The 17034-nt window shown below is 35.0% G+C and overlaps 1 protein-coding gene across 1 annotated transcript; it reads right to left on the bottom strand.

The window, feature by feature from the left end:
* Positions 1–4436: 4436 nt before the first annotated feature.
* On the bottom strand, positions 4437–5250 carry LOC116120682. The gene has a single exon (XM_031406655.1). The coding sequence runs from the start codon at positions 5113–5115 to the stop codon at positions 4654–4656; it is 462 nt and encodes a 153-aa protein (XP_031262515.1). The 5' UTR covers positions 5116–5250; the 3' UTR covers positions 4437–4653.
* Between the last annotated feature and the right edge of the window lie 11784 nt (positions 5251–17034).

The following is a 17034-nucleotide window of genomic DNA, read 5'->3' as shown; positions in this document are numbered from 1 at the left end:
CATAAAATTAAAAGTTTCTCCAAAAAAAAAAATAAGGAAAAAGAAAACCCCACAATCCAATTCCTCCGCAACAACCGCCACCCACTCAAACATCTCCCTCCGCCCAGCACCATCGCATTACTTCCCCTTACTTCACAAAACTACCAGTCTACCACCAAATCAACCACAATCATTTATTGGATATTTTTTGATACCTTATTATATTTTTAAATAAAAAAATATATCTTATATTCAGTAAGACAAAATTTTGAAAAGATAATTTTAACCTTCACACATGGCGTCACAATTTTGATACTTGTTTGACGCATTTTTAAACTATGGAAGGTCCTTTTGACAAAAATCTGCATAATTCTCTGCAAACTAGGGGAAGGGAGGCAAATTGATTTTCTCTCATTTTGAATGCCTGCATATATCATCTTAATTTGAATGAATCTATTACAACTTGTTATTTAAGTAATGACCCTATACCCATTACATAATATTGTTTTAATCTCCAGTAACTTGGTTTGAATTAACAACTAACAAACAAAAGGGAAAAAACAAAAAATTTTCATCCCTTTGTCCCTAAATTGTTAATTGTATTTGTACTCAATATGTTATGTCGTCTTGTTTGTACTGACTTTTCAAGGAATAGGTCAATTAAAACTATTGGATTTATCATAACATAAAGTGAATATAAAAATATAGACAGTCCCTTTTTTAAGGAGTTCATTATGTATAAAAAATCAAGACTGGTGCAAGCTTACATCAGCGAGGATTAATCAGAGTTTAGGAAGGTATTGCGTTGTCCAAGCATTGTCACGTCGTCCAAGGGTAGAAGAAGGCAAGCTGTCATCAACTTGACAGGTAAAAGTATGGCTAATGAGTGGCTGGGAGTCACCCACTTGTCCAAACCTTACGCGATTTAAAGATATCTATCATGCAGCTAGCCAATGGGAAGCAGGGTAGAAACTGTACGGCACCTGCCCACTGGCAGACCTATAATCATTACCTAAAAACCTCTTATTATAAATAGATGACTCCTCTCTATTTTTCAGGATTCTAGTTCGGATAACAAAAACACTCTCTCTCCCTCTTTGTATTTATGTTCTCTTAGATCGCTGCATGCGACTTGATTGTACTCTTTCATAAATAAAAAGACAGTGGACGTAAGATTCGCTTGAAGCATCCGAACCACTTTAAAAATCGTCTCCCTTTTATTTGTTTTATTTTCCAATTCACGTGTAATTTATAAGTTCGTTTAGTACTTTGCACGTGCGAATAGTTTGTTTCAAAATCCAGCATCAATAGAGTCAAAGCATGAACGATCCAAGATGCATGTAGTAACAACTATGATGAAGTAAAAATATATGAAGATTGCCTTCTTTCCTGCAACAAATAACCAAAGAATTGGAAGATGTAATCCTTAATGACTCACCTGGTTGAAACCCTTGTCAGAGTTATCTATGATTCAACTCAAGTTATAATCTTAGGCATCTTTCAATTTTAATTCAATTTCGATCGGTGAGTTATCAAATCAATTTGGCAGTAGTACTCCATATGCAGAGAAAAGTCCTTGTCCAAGAACATAATAATGACTGTAGATAACTCTCATTAACAAACAAAAAAAACTTGGCCGTTGAAATTAATTTTTGGACCCTGCTAATCTCACAGCTACTCTCATCCACATGAAGCCTGCAATTTGTATGCTTTAGGAGGAACCTTGTAGCTAGCATCGATCCCTCTCCATGTTACCAAACATGTATTCTTTTTGTGGCTGGTTTTTTTGTGTGTTATATAATTTGCATTTTGGTACACTGATCAATTGTCCGATAACAATAATGGATGGAGTGATTGGTAAAGTAAGGAGTTATTAGAGCTGGCTCTATATCTATCATCCTTGTCACTTTTTCATCATCTTGTATGAAAGAAGAAGGGGTTGTCATGTACGTAGGGTTGGGCTAATCGTCGTCTTTGTTTAAAAAAATATGACCATTTTTAAAGGGTTCGGTCTGGACGACAGCTGGATCCAAAGGGCTCTAGAACCAAGGCAATGCCGGCCTTGGATAATTTAGCATGTTTGAAGAATAAAACAGTGGGACCGAATGACCGACGCATTTAACTTAGATATGGTGAAGATAGACTAATCAGTCCAATATAACTTAGCATTCCAAAGGTGAAAACGATATATTGCATTCAAATGAAATGGATTTCGACATCATCTTTCTTTTAAAAAGCTCGATTTTGCATGGGAATAGAGGTTTAGAAAGAAGAAAAATAAGATTTCATGAGAGTTCCCACAAGTTCTAATAAGGGTAGTCACTGAAGAGATTTATCCGGTCGTCAACTTTAGGGTTTTAGGGAATTAGTTAAGGTACGTATAAATAGGTTTGGAGTCCTCTGGTCACAAAAAAAAAAAAAAAAAAAAAAAAAAAAAAAAAATCTTCCTCTCCCATTGAAATGAGGAAAAATAATAAACATTAGTAGTTGATAATACTTGATATATCTAATCGTCAACTTCAAGACTATAAAGGATTAGTTGAGGTATGTGTAAGTTAGTCCATACGCCCCAATCACCAACCAAAAAGAAAAATCTTCCTCTCCCATCGAACTGAGTAAAAATAATAAACATTTGTGGTGGACAGCCAATAGTCTATACAAATTATAACAAAAGTCCAAAGTATATGCAACCATTTCTATAAAAATAATATTCAAAATCGATAATTAGGAATATATATATATGAAAGGGATTATGGAAACTAAAAATTTATAGATCGTCCTGAGTTCAAGTCATTCTTTGATTGCTAATAAGGAATGATCACTGAAGCTCTTACTCGGCTTGTAATTTCAGGATCCCAAAAGATTAGTTGTAATAAGCGTAAACTAGTTCGGACATCCCTAGTCATTAAAAAAAAAAAAAAATTATAGATTGCTAGACCTACTGTACTTACCGCATTTAAAAGCAGCTCACAAAATTATTTAATGAGGAGCCAGAGGATCAAACCGATATATGAACTTATAGATGTTGTATAGGTCGATGATTTCATTGGTTTGCTTTACTAGTAGAGCATTCAATGGCAATTCACTAAATAATTGAGTGGCATCAGTAAAGTGAGGTGAAGTCAATAGAACAAGAAAACACTTAAAAGGTTTCACATCAATAATATATTTGTGGTAGACCCTGCTAATAATAATTGATAAAGTTAGAAGAAGAAGAAGAAGAAGAAGAAGAACACCATTATCTCCTTGGAACTTTCTTATGAACAATTGAATTTGAGCCATCTACAGATTTAATTGAATTATAGATTATATGTAATAGCAGATTGAATGGAGAAATTAGGTGAGGAGAAAAGCTTGAAGACTGGACCACTATATTGCCAATGATGAGTGGGGTTAGTGATGGTCCATACTCGCACTCGCCAGCTAAAGGGATTATATGTTCTAATAAATGTCCAACTTTACTTTATCACTTTCTTCCCACTTGTTTCGTCACTTTCATTCTAATCAACCAATACTCTTCGCTTGCTTCCATCTAAATGGTATCTACACTGTATTGTTACTACTCTTCTTCTTCTTCTTCTTCTTCTTCACCTTTATGTTTGTCGTCTGCAACATCGGATTCCCCTAGCTGGCTTTGTTCATGGCAATTAAAAAGATGTACCAATAAATATTTAAAGAATAATGTTCCTTTTATAGTTGAGATTACTAATTTCACTGTACTACATTCCAACTCAAAAAAAAAAGTACTTTCATACCATTTAATAGTAGAATTATTGATTTATTCACATCCGTCTTAGTTAATAGAATAATAGTAATTAGGTAGGTAACAGGATGAAACGTGACACTTATAATTTGATTCGTTTTTTTGAAGCATTTGGTAATGAATAAATCTAAATAAAACTGGTGGACTCATCGTACTGCAACCAGCTGTCTAGATAAAGTTTTGCCATGCAAACAAAATCCCTCATTACCTATTCTAATTCAACTACCCTTGTAATTATAGTCCAAATTATAATCGAGAAAAAGGGCCGTCCATACACATTATGATTCGCAGCTGTAAACAAAACATAACATCCATCCCACTCTCTTCAAATTCCCATTGCTTGCCCATAGTTTTCTTATTCCGCGTAGGATAAATTGATGGGTATGTTTGATATGGAACAAATACGACTTAACTGAGACCACAGATCTATGGAATGAAATAATACGAAAATGTACAGCTTTTTGTGTTATTTATTCCAGGCATTATGTAAGGCAAAATATTCTTTTGCCTCAGTTTATATTTAAAAAATAATTAGCTAGTAACGTACGCAGCAATTCAAGTTGATAGTAAATACATATATCATGGTCAACTGCTCTCATGGCAACGTGACTGATATGGGTGTCACTGTTTGATTCCAATATTAAAAAAAATCAAATGAAAAGAGAGATTAAAGTATTATTCTAATTAATAATTATTTGTACATGATTCTTCTCATCAACCCATTTAGGGGTAAAATTGTAACACGACCCTCACATGGTTGGCACCCAAATCTAAACTCACCACCTCTTCATCACATCACCAAACAAAACTCCTGCGTAATAACCCCTAGATCATCACATATTTACATTTTTCCCTCAAAATATCCTTTTTTTCAGGCTTTGCTTTACGCACTCGTTTTCTACCATATATCCCTATTCAGGTATTGCACTCAACATTGCCGTAAAGTCTCTCCTTGATCCTCTTTTTAATCTAGCGCCGGCACCGCCGCGACCGGAGGTAACCTTCCGGGGAGAGGTCTCGCCCACCGGACAGACTGATTTTTTGCGACAGCCGTATTTATCACCACTCTTCATTAATGCCGCGCTGGCTTTAACTGCTAATGCAGCCATTTCTTCAGCCTGAAGTGGGTAATGTAATTTACTTAACGGCAACGCAAAGTAGAGCTGACCAAGCTGCAGCTCTTCCTCTTCGCTAATGGCTGAAACGACATCGTCAAAGTCCATTTCATCAGAGTTGCAAATAAATGATGCGGGATACTTTTGCAACACGTAAGAAGCCTTAACTGGGTATGAGAATTCCTGCAATCTTCCATCTTGTAGAATGATCTTTGCGGTGGCGACATGTGTTGAGTCACAAGAACTGCAAATACCCATTGGCTTATAGTGGGCGTGGTCAAATCTTGAAAGCAATGAAATGAAGAGGCGGTGGAGAGATGAAAGGGGCTTTGAGTGTCAAGCTTGAATTTTGAAGAAGAGAGAGGGAATGGGGAGATGTATATATAGAGAAGATAGTAAAGCTCGTTGATTGTAACTTACTGCCATGTCAGATTTGTCGTTTATTCTAGGGTTTGCTTCTATTTAATTAATCCATGAGCAGGGCTTGCCAGGCTGTAAGTTGGTAGTGACAGGTTGTATTTCTTCAACTTTAACCCTCGTTTAAAAATTTTATTACGCTCACAGCCACTTGGCTTTTTCATTTATAATGGGACCTATTTTCACTTGATTCTTTTGACTAATCTTTAAACTATTATTGTCTTTTCTATACGTCATTATCGCATATTATTGTTTATTAACTTATATTAAATAAAAAATATTACTGCTACAATACAATCTTACAATCTTATTGTAATAATAGAATTAATATTATCACATTAATTAACGATTTTAACTAAATATGAATAATTACTCTTTAAAGATAAACGGTCAATTGTTCATTCATAATGAATGATTGTTCTATTCATAAAAAATAATTATTATTTATGAAAGAATGACCATTTATCATTTTATCCTTAAAAAAAAATTGTTTATGTATAATTAAAGTTATTTTGTGTCTTGAATATCATAAAAGCTGATGTAATGGTTACCAACTCAACTATCGCGTTAGAGTTGTAAGAGAAGATTATAAGATTGAGTTATAAACGAATTATTTCTGGTGTTAAATATTTGAATAATAGTTCTTCTCTCAGTTACAAGTTTATATTCTAAACTTCAGAATTTATTTTGGCATTATCACATGATTTGAATGGTTAAATTCAAAATTTAAAAGATAGTTAATAAGTTAAGTGAGATAAATATCTTGTGCGGTGGGAGAGTGATGAGGTTGATGAAAGATGACAAAGGGTTGGGTTTAGGCAGATATTGTGGATTCACGTGAAGCGATGTAGATGTAGGACTATTTAAACAGAGTGACATATGAAATGCTAGCGAATCACCACTTTCTTGGATACTGCAGCTTCCAATTTTAGCAGCAAAGTTTTCAATAGCTTTCATAAAGTGAAAATAATTGTTTACGATATTTAGGAATGCATTATTATCTGATTTTAACTTTTAAGGTTGTTTCGGATTCCAATTCTATTATCTTCCATTCATGTTTTTTTTCTTAATTATCATGAATGTCTAAATCAGTATACACATATTTCAACTAATCTCTTAAACTTTAAAATTATCGATTGAATAAGAACTCTGAGAATTATTCTTATTAGTGTCTGAACGAATTTAAACTTAAAAATTCATAAAATCTTTTTTTACTATTTTAACATCAGACTACCTCATAATAATTAACTCACATTTTAGCTAAACAAAGCAGAACACAACTCACGGTGTTTTTATTATTAAAACATTTGAATTGGGATCCTTTTAGAAGAAAGGAAAGGTTAGTGGTGGGCTAAATATCATATATGAATATGAAGAAGCAGAGAGAAACGTGGCGATGCATGGAAGAGGAAGGACCTGCGTTGCAAAGCAAGATAAAAGACACGTGGAAGAGAAGGTCCTTGGAAAAAGTAAACCCAAACAGTCCGACAAGAGATGGCGTAAGCTGATCTGGGTCTGCTTCGTTGAACCCTATTCTTATTTCTGCACAATCCTTGTATCCCGCCGATGTAATGTACCCCTTCCCCTTCCTTCTTTTTTTATATTCCAAATTCATTTTAAGCTTAACATGTGCATCAGTCACTTGTGAAAAACACTTTAGTAATTAAATTAATTTCAGGTGGTCATCAAAACTCTTATCCGATTGATAATTTCAGGATCTCGAGAGATTAGTTTAAATGCGTATAAATTGATTCGAATATTTTCGATCATATCAAAAAGAAAAAAAAAAAAATTCTTAAGACTTTGACTGTAATTATTTCAGTAATAAAAATGTGTATTGAGTATCATATAAGCAACTTTTAGATAACTATAGTCTTTACTTTTATAAGAAAGATTCCAAACTTGTACTGTAAGGAAATAGTTGAACACAGAGCAAGAAAGGAGATGCATTGTACTATAATGTATATATATTTAGGCAACATTAAAAGTACTGATTCTGTGATAATACTTTAATTATCTATGGTGTGTTTGTGTTTAGGAAGATCTGTTATGGGTTTTTAATATTTATTAGATCTTAGGGGGTTGGCTGGTTGGATTAATAATTGAGCAATAAGGATGTCCCAGTCCCTGTCCCTGTCCCATTCATAACAATTTTCTATGAACCTTCTTCAGCTCTTCCTTCAACACATGCAAAATTTAAGTAGAGACCCAATCATCGTTTCTTTGACAAAAAGACATAGCACGAATGCCTTTTCAATTCTTTTTATTATTAAATTCAGCTGAAAAGTTTTTCTTCATTTTTAAATTAACTTTCTCCCTTTATTTCACTCTCCCCTTCCAGGAAACTGATACCAAGTTGCCATCTTGTCTACACTCTACACTATACAACCCCTTTTTTTTTTTTTTTTTCTTTAATGGCCAAGGATTTGGGTATTTAGATCAATTTATGCGTATTTTAATTCTCAACTAATTCTTTAAAATCTTGAAACTATTAACTAGGTAAAAGTTTTAGTGGTTACTCTTATTAATAATTAAAGAGAAACTCAAATTTAAGATATTTTAAGTAATATATCTCAGAGTCTCTATTGTATCTTTGATCACCCTCGGGTTGGTTACACCACCCATTTTCTTCCGTCTTTTCATTCTTTGGCACTTTCTCACTTTAACTTATGTTAAACAGGAAGATAAAAGAAATCAAACTTTTCCCTTAGTGACTAGCTTTATTATTACTGAGTCAACATTTAACCCAGTGCCAGTGCCAGTACCAATTGTTTATTACGTTGACAGGGTCGGTCACCTTGCCTCGCAATTTCCAAATACAATGACTTTGCTCATGACAATAATTCATAATCTTTGACTATCGAGGAGTTTTGAGCAATTACGTTATTTATTTTGGGCATAATCAATTAGTTTTGTGAAACAAATACAGTTGGCAAAGCCGACTGTAAACCCCAACAACCAACAAAAATAGTCATTAATCTTTACAATTATGTTGTGTTTAAGCTCCATAAACACACACTAATCTAAATTATTTGGACAAGATATCTTGCAGATTTTTATACTGTTTGAAAGCCAGATGTTGCGTGTGATTTTTCCGTCAAGCTTGGGCTAATGCGAAGATATAGCTCGACCCATAATGACGTCGGTGACTATAATTGATCGATCTAGCATAAACTCGTCGAGCCATATCTAGACCCAGCACAAGCTAGTCGTCGACAACCCAAATGATCATTCAATCAATTCCTAGAAAACTTCAGATCCCAGATATTACGGGAACGATCAGATTAACAGCAATCTTTGTGTACTCTTAGCGCCCAATCGCGAGAATATCCGAGTTGCAGTTCCAATCAATTATAATTCCTTTATTTTCACTCTTTCCTTTATGTAAATCTTATATATATACCCCCTAAAACGATGAGGAAGGGGATACGAATTCTAGATTAGAAGTTATATTAGAAGCTCTCACAGCATATAAACAAAACACAGTGGACGTAGACTATTAACTTCGTCGAACTACTTTAAAAGTCCTCCTTGTCATTTATTTTCTAGCATTTTCATTCACTCATCGCTGATTACTCGTAATTACGTACACATCAGTTTCAATCCCGACAAGATCGATCAGATCTCGTTGGTTGGTACAGATTTCTGTATCGACACTAGACAATACTTCCTTTCAGTATCTTTGAATTATAATTTCACAGATTCAATAAAAAGCCGGCCTTTGTCATTGCCATGAAGCTTCCTCCCCTTAATGGGTCCTCTCAACCCAAGGTGACTTTTCAGAACTCAATACTCAAATGATTGCACCACACATTAATGCTTTAGAGCAAATCAATGCCCTCATTATGCAAACCATAAAGGTATTTTGTGTTCATGAATCAGTACATTATATGTCCAACAACTAAATCGGTGCTTTAATTATATCATACTCAAGCAAACATTTTTTGTTTTATGTCATAGATTCATGCTTATTTAGATAATCTCCTTCTCCTCACCAACTGATACATATCCAACGATATCAATGTTTCTAATTATAAAATTCAGCAGAATTAGATGTTNTAATATTTATTAGATCTTACGGGGTTGGCTGGTTGGATTAATAATTGAGCAATTAGGATGTCCCAGTTCCTGTCCCTGTCCTAGTCCCATTCATAACAATTTTCTATGAACCTTCTTCAGCTCTTCCTTTTAACACATGCAAAATTTAAGTAGAGACCCAATCATCGTTTCTTTGACAAAAAGACATAGCACGAATGCCTTTTCAATTCTTTTTATTATTAAATTCAGCTGAAAAGTTTTTCTTCATTTTTAAATTAACTTTCTCCTTTATTTCACTCTCCCCTTCCAGGAAACTGATGCCAAGTTGCCATCTTGTCTGCACTCTACACTATACAACCCTTTTTTTTTTTTTTTTTTTTTAATGGCCAAGGATAAGAGTATTTAGATCAATTTACGGATATTTTAATTCTTAATTAATTTTTTATAATCTTAAAACTAATGTTCAGTTAAAAGTTTTAATGTAATAAAAAAAGAACTTAAATACATAATATTTTAAATAATACATCTAAGAGTCTCTATAGCACCATACCACCCATTTTTTTCTGTCTTTTCATTCTTTGGCACTTTCTCACTGTAACTTATGTTAAACAGGAACATAAAAGAAATCAAACTTTTTCCTAAGTGACTGGCTTTATTATTACTTAGTCAACATTTAACCCAGTGCCAGTGCCAGTACCCATTGTTTATTACGTTGACAGGGTCGGTCACCTTGCCTCGCAATTTCCAAATACAATGACTTTGCTCATGACAATAATTCATAATCTTTGACTATCGAGGAGTTTTGAGCAATTGCATTATTTATTTTGGGCATAATCAATTAGTTTTGTGAAACAAATACAGTTGGCAAAGCCGACTGTAAACCCCAACAACCAACAAAAATACATTCGTTAATCTTTACAATTATGCTGTGTTTAAGCTCCATAAACCCACACTAATCTAAATTATTTGGACTAGATATCTTGCAGATTTTTATACTGTTTGAAAGCCAGATGTTGCGTGTGGTTTTTCCGCCAAGTTCAGGCCGACGTGAGGATATAGCTCGACCAAGAATGATCTCGGTGACTATGATTGATCGACCTAGCATACGCTCATCGAGTCATAGCTCGACCCAGCACAAGCTAGTAGCGGATAACCCGAATGATCATTCAATCAATTCACAGATAACTTTAGATTCCAGATATTACAGGAACGATCAGATTAACAGTAATCTTAGCGCCCAATCGCCAGTATATCGGAGTTGCAGTTCCAATCAATTGTAATTCCTTTATTTTCGCTCTTTCCTTTATGTAAATCTTGTATATATACCCCCTAAAACGATGAAGAAGGGGATACGAATTCTAGATTAGAAGTTATATTGTAAGCTTTCACAGTATATAAACAAAACACAGTGGATGTAGGCTGTTAATTTCCCCAAACTACTTTAAAAGTCCTCCTTGACATTTATTTTCTAGCATTTTCATTCACTCATCGCTGATTACCTGTAATCACGCATACATCAGTTTTGATCCCGACAAGGTCGATCAGATCTCGTTGGTTAGTGCAGATTTTTGTATCTAAAACCAGACAATATTTCCTTTCAGTATCTTTGAATTATAATTTCACATATTCAATTAAAAGCCGGCCTTTGTCATTGCCATGAAGCTTCCTCCCCTTAATGGGTCCTCTCAACCCAAGGTGATTTTTAAGAACTCAATACTCAAATGATTGCACCACACATTTATGCTTTAAAGCAAATCAATGCTCTCATTATGCAAACCATAAAGGTATTTTGTGTTCATGAATCAGTACATTATATGTCCAACAACTAAATCGGTGCTTTAATTATATCATACTCAAGCAAATATTTTTTGTTTTATGTCATAGATTCATGCTTATTTAGATAATCTCCTTCTCCTCACCAACTGATACATATCCAATGACATCAACGTTTCTAATATGAAAATTCAGCAGAATTAGTCCTCTTTCTCTATCCGCCAAAAGATTTGGAATCATAATTAATTCATATTAGGTCAATGGCTTGCACATTCTTCTTTTATTTTAACTAAGATACTCTAATTTTAAATCATAAAAGTTTGGTCTACTTAGCAGAGTTATGTTCATCTGGGCAATTTTCTGTCTTTTCATACAGTTCAGACTCCATGATAAACATGCCTGCAAATATTTGAAATGAAATGAAGTTCTGTAGAAAAAATAACTGAAGAAAAGAGAGAGTAATAATGAAAATTCTATTATCAATTGAAGAAAACTTAGCTGCTTGAAAGAGTTTGCCTATCCCACATTTCACACTTATGCCACTACTTCCATGCCCTGACCTTTATTCAACATTGTTGATCTTGGCAGTTGGCCCTTACAATTACATTGCTTTTACTTTTAAGTGGTAATGAAGATTCGATATTAGATGCATCCAATAACTTATAAACATGACAGCCTCAGAAAATTTGGCTTGTATCTAAGACTCTATTCTCTAGCTATGGCAGAGCGAAAGCCCTGCCCCTCCATGATCTCTGTAATAAGAGATACCCGTACAATAATTCAGTTGGTTGTTTGATTCATTGTAAAATTAATGGATTGGTATAGTACAGACTTGTCAATTGCTCGTACTAAAAGATACATGCTTGGATAAATTAGTTTGATAATATGAAAGGAGTTGATGATTCTAGTACTTCCCTGATTGTATTCTCTTTATAAGCTATACATGTATATGTTTAGCTCAATTTACAGTTGAATGGTTTATGGTCTGCCTGACACTGAATATTTTTGTTTATAGAAGATCTTTCATGCGTCAGGAGCTACTACTGAATGAAAAATGGACTAATTGGCTCTTTACATGGCTTGTTGTCCTTTGTCTATGTGCTTTGTTATGTGAGTCCTTTGTTTTGGGATTGCGTGAATGAGTACAAGTGTACAATAAAATGTTTGGGACTGAGGATAACTTCTTGACTCAAATGTTCAAAAATACACTTTCAATCTTCATATTCTTGGTACTGAATTGTGCTTTTTATTAGTGTTCTTGTTTCGAAAAATGGACTAAGTATGTTTTTATAAGCAACAATCTTAGACATAATCAGTTTGACTTCATCAACTATGTATTTTTTTTCATTCATATAAAGGATTTTCAAATCCAGACTAAGGTTGCAGAGTTTCAAGAAAGTGGCTTTTCTTTTCAGTACAGGTAACACAACAATAACAAACAATATTGCATTAGTCATGAAAATGGTGAATAGGGTTGAAGAAAGGCATTTTGTATAGCGACCTTCAACTTATTGCAGCCAGAAGGCACTGAACTGACTGACTACAGTCATCTGAATTAAAATTTGTGTAGGGTGATCTGGTGCCAGGATGGATGGCACTTAAAACTCACATGCTAAAAACCTAAAACAAAGTGTTAGAAAAAGTGGTTTAGACTAAACCTCCCATTATTACACCCATATTTGAAGATTCTACACTACTTGAAAGGAAGACAGATCCAAAGCAGTGTTTTAAGCTTAATTACAAACTACTAATTATCAAATGCTAATTACTTGAAGGAATCAATTTTCAGTAGAATGTTAATTGTATGATTAATAGAGTTTGTGAGTGTGATAAGAAAAACCAACAGCAATGACAGAAAAACTAGTCCATGGAATTTTGAAATAATCTTGTTTCAAGGTTGCCCTCCACTTGTTTAAGATGAAAGTTATTCTAGCTTAAGACTTAAGAGTTGCATATTTTATTACTAAATTAAAATTTATCATTTAATAATAATGTATGCAGATTCTGCAGAAGAAAAGATTACAAAACCAATTTGAGGTCCGCCGTTTTCGAAAAAAAGGCATTACAAAACACGTTATATATCACAATATATACTTTATTAACTCCCAGATTCAATGAAACCTATAAGTTTGATCTCTGTCCTCTGTTATGCGATCAAGGTACCTCCCTGGGCCCTAAAAATGATTTCGCACATTTATGTTTAAACTTTAAAGCAAAACAATTAAATGGCGCCATGCTAAAGCCAACCAAATAAAGGTGTTTAAGTATTCATGAATCTATGAGTTTAAATGTGGATCAACATAAAGTTGGTGCTTTAATTACACTTCCTACTTATCTTAATCTAATTATGTCTTAATCATTTGATTAAATATACTAATTAATCAAGATTCTAATGCAAAGGTGTTCAAGTATCATGAATCTAAGAGTTTTTTCTTCAGTAACTTCTTTCCTTCTCTTCTTCACTTAAAAAACTACCTGTATTCCAAAGAAAAAAAAATTAGTTAGTTTCTTTGGTCCTTTATTGCATCCCCACAAAAGGGTGATCCCACACACTGCTGCAGAAGTAGGTACTACAATTGTGCCACACATTGACATTTCCATAAAATTCAGCTCGTATCAGAGGCAGTAACCATGGCATCCATGATTTGAAGAAAATGTTGTTATGTTGCTTTTCAATTTCTTGTTATAGAGTTGGCTCTCTATTGATATTTGTACCCTGACTTTCTCAAAACTATGCAGGAATTCCTGTCCTTATAGACCAAGAAGTCCTAGTTACATTAAGTTTTTGCTTATTTCAGACTTTGTCTAACATACCAATACTGTAATATCAAAGGGAAGAGACATCTGATATGAGCAATCTCATGAGAAAAGGTATCTTTGGTTTCCTAATGAAATTCTGAAATATTTCCTTTCTAGGAAAATACCGGACCAGCATACACATATTTTAACCAATCTTTAGGACTCTAAAATACTATTGAGTAAGAACTCTAACAGTCATTCCTATTAGTTCTTAACAAGCTCAAACTCAAACTCAAGAACTCATAAAACTCCTTTTACTATTTTACCAGCAGACTATCCAATAACAAGTAACTACATTTTAGTAAACAAAGCAGAACACAACTCAGGGTGTTTTTATATTAAAACATTTGAATTTGGATCCTTTTAGAGAAAGGAAAGGTTAATGGTGTAAAGGGGATATATCGTATATGAATATGTTGTGAAGTGAATGCTGAAACGGCGTCGTGACTGTGTTAAATGACGCGCGTCGTTTTGAGACAGCCCATGAGTGATCCTGACCGCAATATCAGAAGGGGAGCCAACGGCTGAGATCTTGCCTGAAGTCAACACTATAAAAGGTTTAGGGTTTCATATGTGAACAGTAGATCGAATAACGAGTTTGAGAGAGCAGTCTTCGTTTTTCTGTAAAAATCTAGGGTTCTTTCTTGGGTTGATTCTTCGTGTAATCTGTGGGTTCTTGAGTGATTTGGGGTTAATCAATCAAGGGAAAGAACTGCGTGTTCTGGTATAGGATTTCCAGGTTAGAGGAGTCCTAGGGCAGATTACGGGTTCAGAAAGTGTTATTCGATCTGGGTTTTCTTGGAGTGTTTTTTTCTTGTAATTGAGACTGTAAATCTGGTGTTCTTTAATCATAGTGCAGCGAACTCTCTTTCCAGAGTTCAACGTGGATGTAGCTTGCTCTAATGGCAAGTGAACCACGGTAAAAGTTTCTGTGTTGTTGATTGTGGTTTTCTCTTTGAGTTCTTGTTTGGTTCAGTTTTCTTTATAGGTGATTGCATAACAGTGGTATCAGAGCCATCGTGATAGGGAGAAATCTGTGTTGAAATTGTTCAATTTTGATAGATGAAAATTAGGGTTTGCTCGAAAAATTAGGTTCTCAGATTTTAGGGGTTTCGGATCTAAAGGTTCCTAGAGTCTTAGAACGTTGATTTACTGAGTCTTGGGGTGTTCTTTGTGAGATTAGATCACAAACACTGGTGAAGGAGAGAAATCTAGGTCAGTGACGTGAGTCTGTACTTACACTGTTCTTTTTCGATTGTCTATCCAGTTTAAGGGTATAAAGGCTGGAAACCAGAGACCGCTGAAAAACGCTGGCAGTATTTGGCAACTTCTGGTGTAACAACGCCACTTACTCCTTATACTGTATTACATTTCTTTATAATATCATGAGCACTACACGTATGGAGATCTCCAATACGATGGGAAGATCGATTTCGGGAGTTGGAAGAAGAAATGAAGGCTCTGCTTTCACATAACAAAGTCGCCCTGGCACTGGAGAAGGATCCAAAGAAATGGTCTGAGGAGGAAATTGAAGGAGAAGGAGGAGATTGATGAAGCCTACTAATCTGATCGTGATGAACCTCTCAGACAGCGTACTGAGAAAGGTTGATGGAATCGAAACCCCTCTGGGGTTATGGGGTAAACTCGAACAATTTGTATGCACTTCAATCTGCACCTAACTTAGCTTTTCTCAAGGGTGCGTGTTTTCTTATAAATGGATAGTAGCAAGACAATAGAGGAAAACCTAGATGAATTCCTAAAAATGACCTTAATTTAAAGGACACAGACCAGGAACTAGGAGAGACTAGTCTAGCCATGATTCTGTTAAACTCCATTACTGAGGATTATCTAGTCGTTAAGAATGCAATACAGTACTCGATATGTTCTAGTGTTGACCTGATTGTGGCTGGTCTTAAGGCTAGAGAACTTGAGTTAAAAGTCCAAAACGAGGTGGAAGCAACCTGTTTGTTAGGGGAAAACCAGATACCTTTCAATCTAGTAAAGGCAATCAACCTAGCCAGGGATCCAAAAACAAGAAACGGGGTAAATGGAACAATAAGCATAAGACAAAGTCTAGAAAGTGTTTTTTCTGTAATAAAACTGGTCATCTGAAAAAGAATTGTTTGAATGGCTAAGAAACAAAACAGGGAAACACAGAGAGTAACCTAGCCTCATCCAAACACTTAGCTGAAGAAACAGAGGTCCTTACTGTCTCTGTTACTGACAATACAAGAGAATGGGTGTTAGATTCGGGTGTCTTTTCACATGAGCCCAATAGGGACTGGTTTCATGACTTTGAGGAATATGATAGGGAGACTGTGTTTGTGGGAACAACAATGCCTGTAGAGTCAAAGGTAAAGGCAGTATAACCCTTAGACCTTGTAGTGGGAGACTAATAAAACTCACTCTGTTAGGTATATCCCAGATCTTAAAAGGAACCTTATATCCTTAGGAACCTTAGTGAAGAAGGATGCTGTTACAGAGCGTGAAAACGGGTGGCTGAATGTGTATAGGAACCAAAATCTAATTCTGAAAGGAGAAAGAGGAATGGGTTGTACATCCTATGTGGGGAATATTATTCTGATTGCCTAAGTTCTTCTTCTGTCAGCCCAAATATGCTGTAACACAAAAATGGCACCTTAGAATGGGTCTATGGTCAAAGGGGGTAGATATCCAGTAACCAAGGCATGCTAGAAAAGACACTGCTGCAACCCTAGAATTTTGTGAGAACTGCATTTTAGGTAAACAGCACAGAGTTAGTTTCCCAAAAGGTAAACACCTGCCAAAGGTTGTTTAGAATACATACACTCTGACTTATGGGGTCCTGAGAGAGTGAGGTCTCCATGGGGGCAGTAGCTACTTCATGTCCATTGTAGATGACTTTAGCAGAAAAGTGTGGATTTACACACCTTAGAACTAAGGACAGGCTCTGCATAAATTTCAAGAGTGGAAAGCCCTTGTGGAAAACCAACTGACAGAAAGGTGAAACCCAAGGACTGACAATGGACTAGAGTACTGTAACAATGAGTTTGATCAGTTCTGTAGTGAGCAAGGAATCCTAAGACATAGGACAGTGAGAAGAACCCCTAGCCGAATGGGGTAGCTGAGAGGATGAACAGGACACTCCTGGAAAAAGTCAGATGCTGTTGT

This window comes from Pistacia vera, unplaced genomic scaffold (assembly GCF_008641045.1).
Source record: "Pistacia vera cultivar Batoury unplaced genomic scaffold, PisVer_v2 Contig940, whole genome shotgun sequence".
NCBI lineage: Eukaryota > Viridiplantae > Streptophyta > Magnoliopsida > Sapindales > Anacardiaceae > Pistacia > Pistacia vera.
The sequence above is the reverse complement of the archived record's forward strand: the minus strand, read 5'-3'. Positions and strand labels throughout refer to the sequence as shown.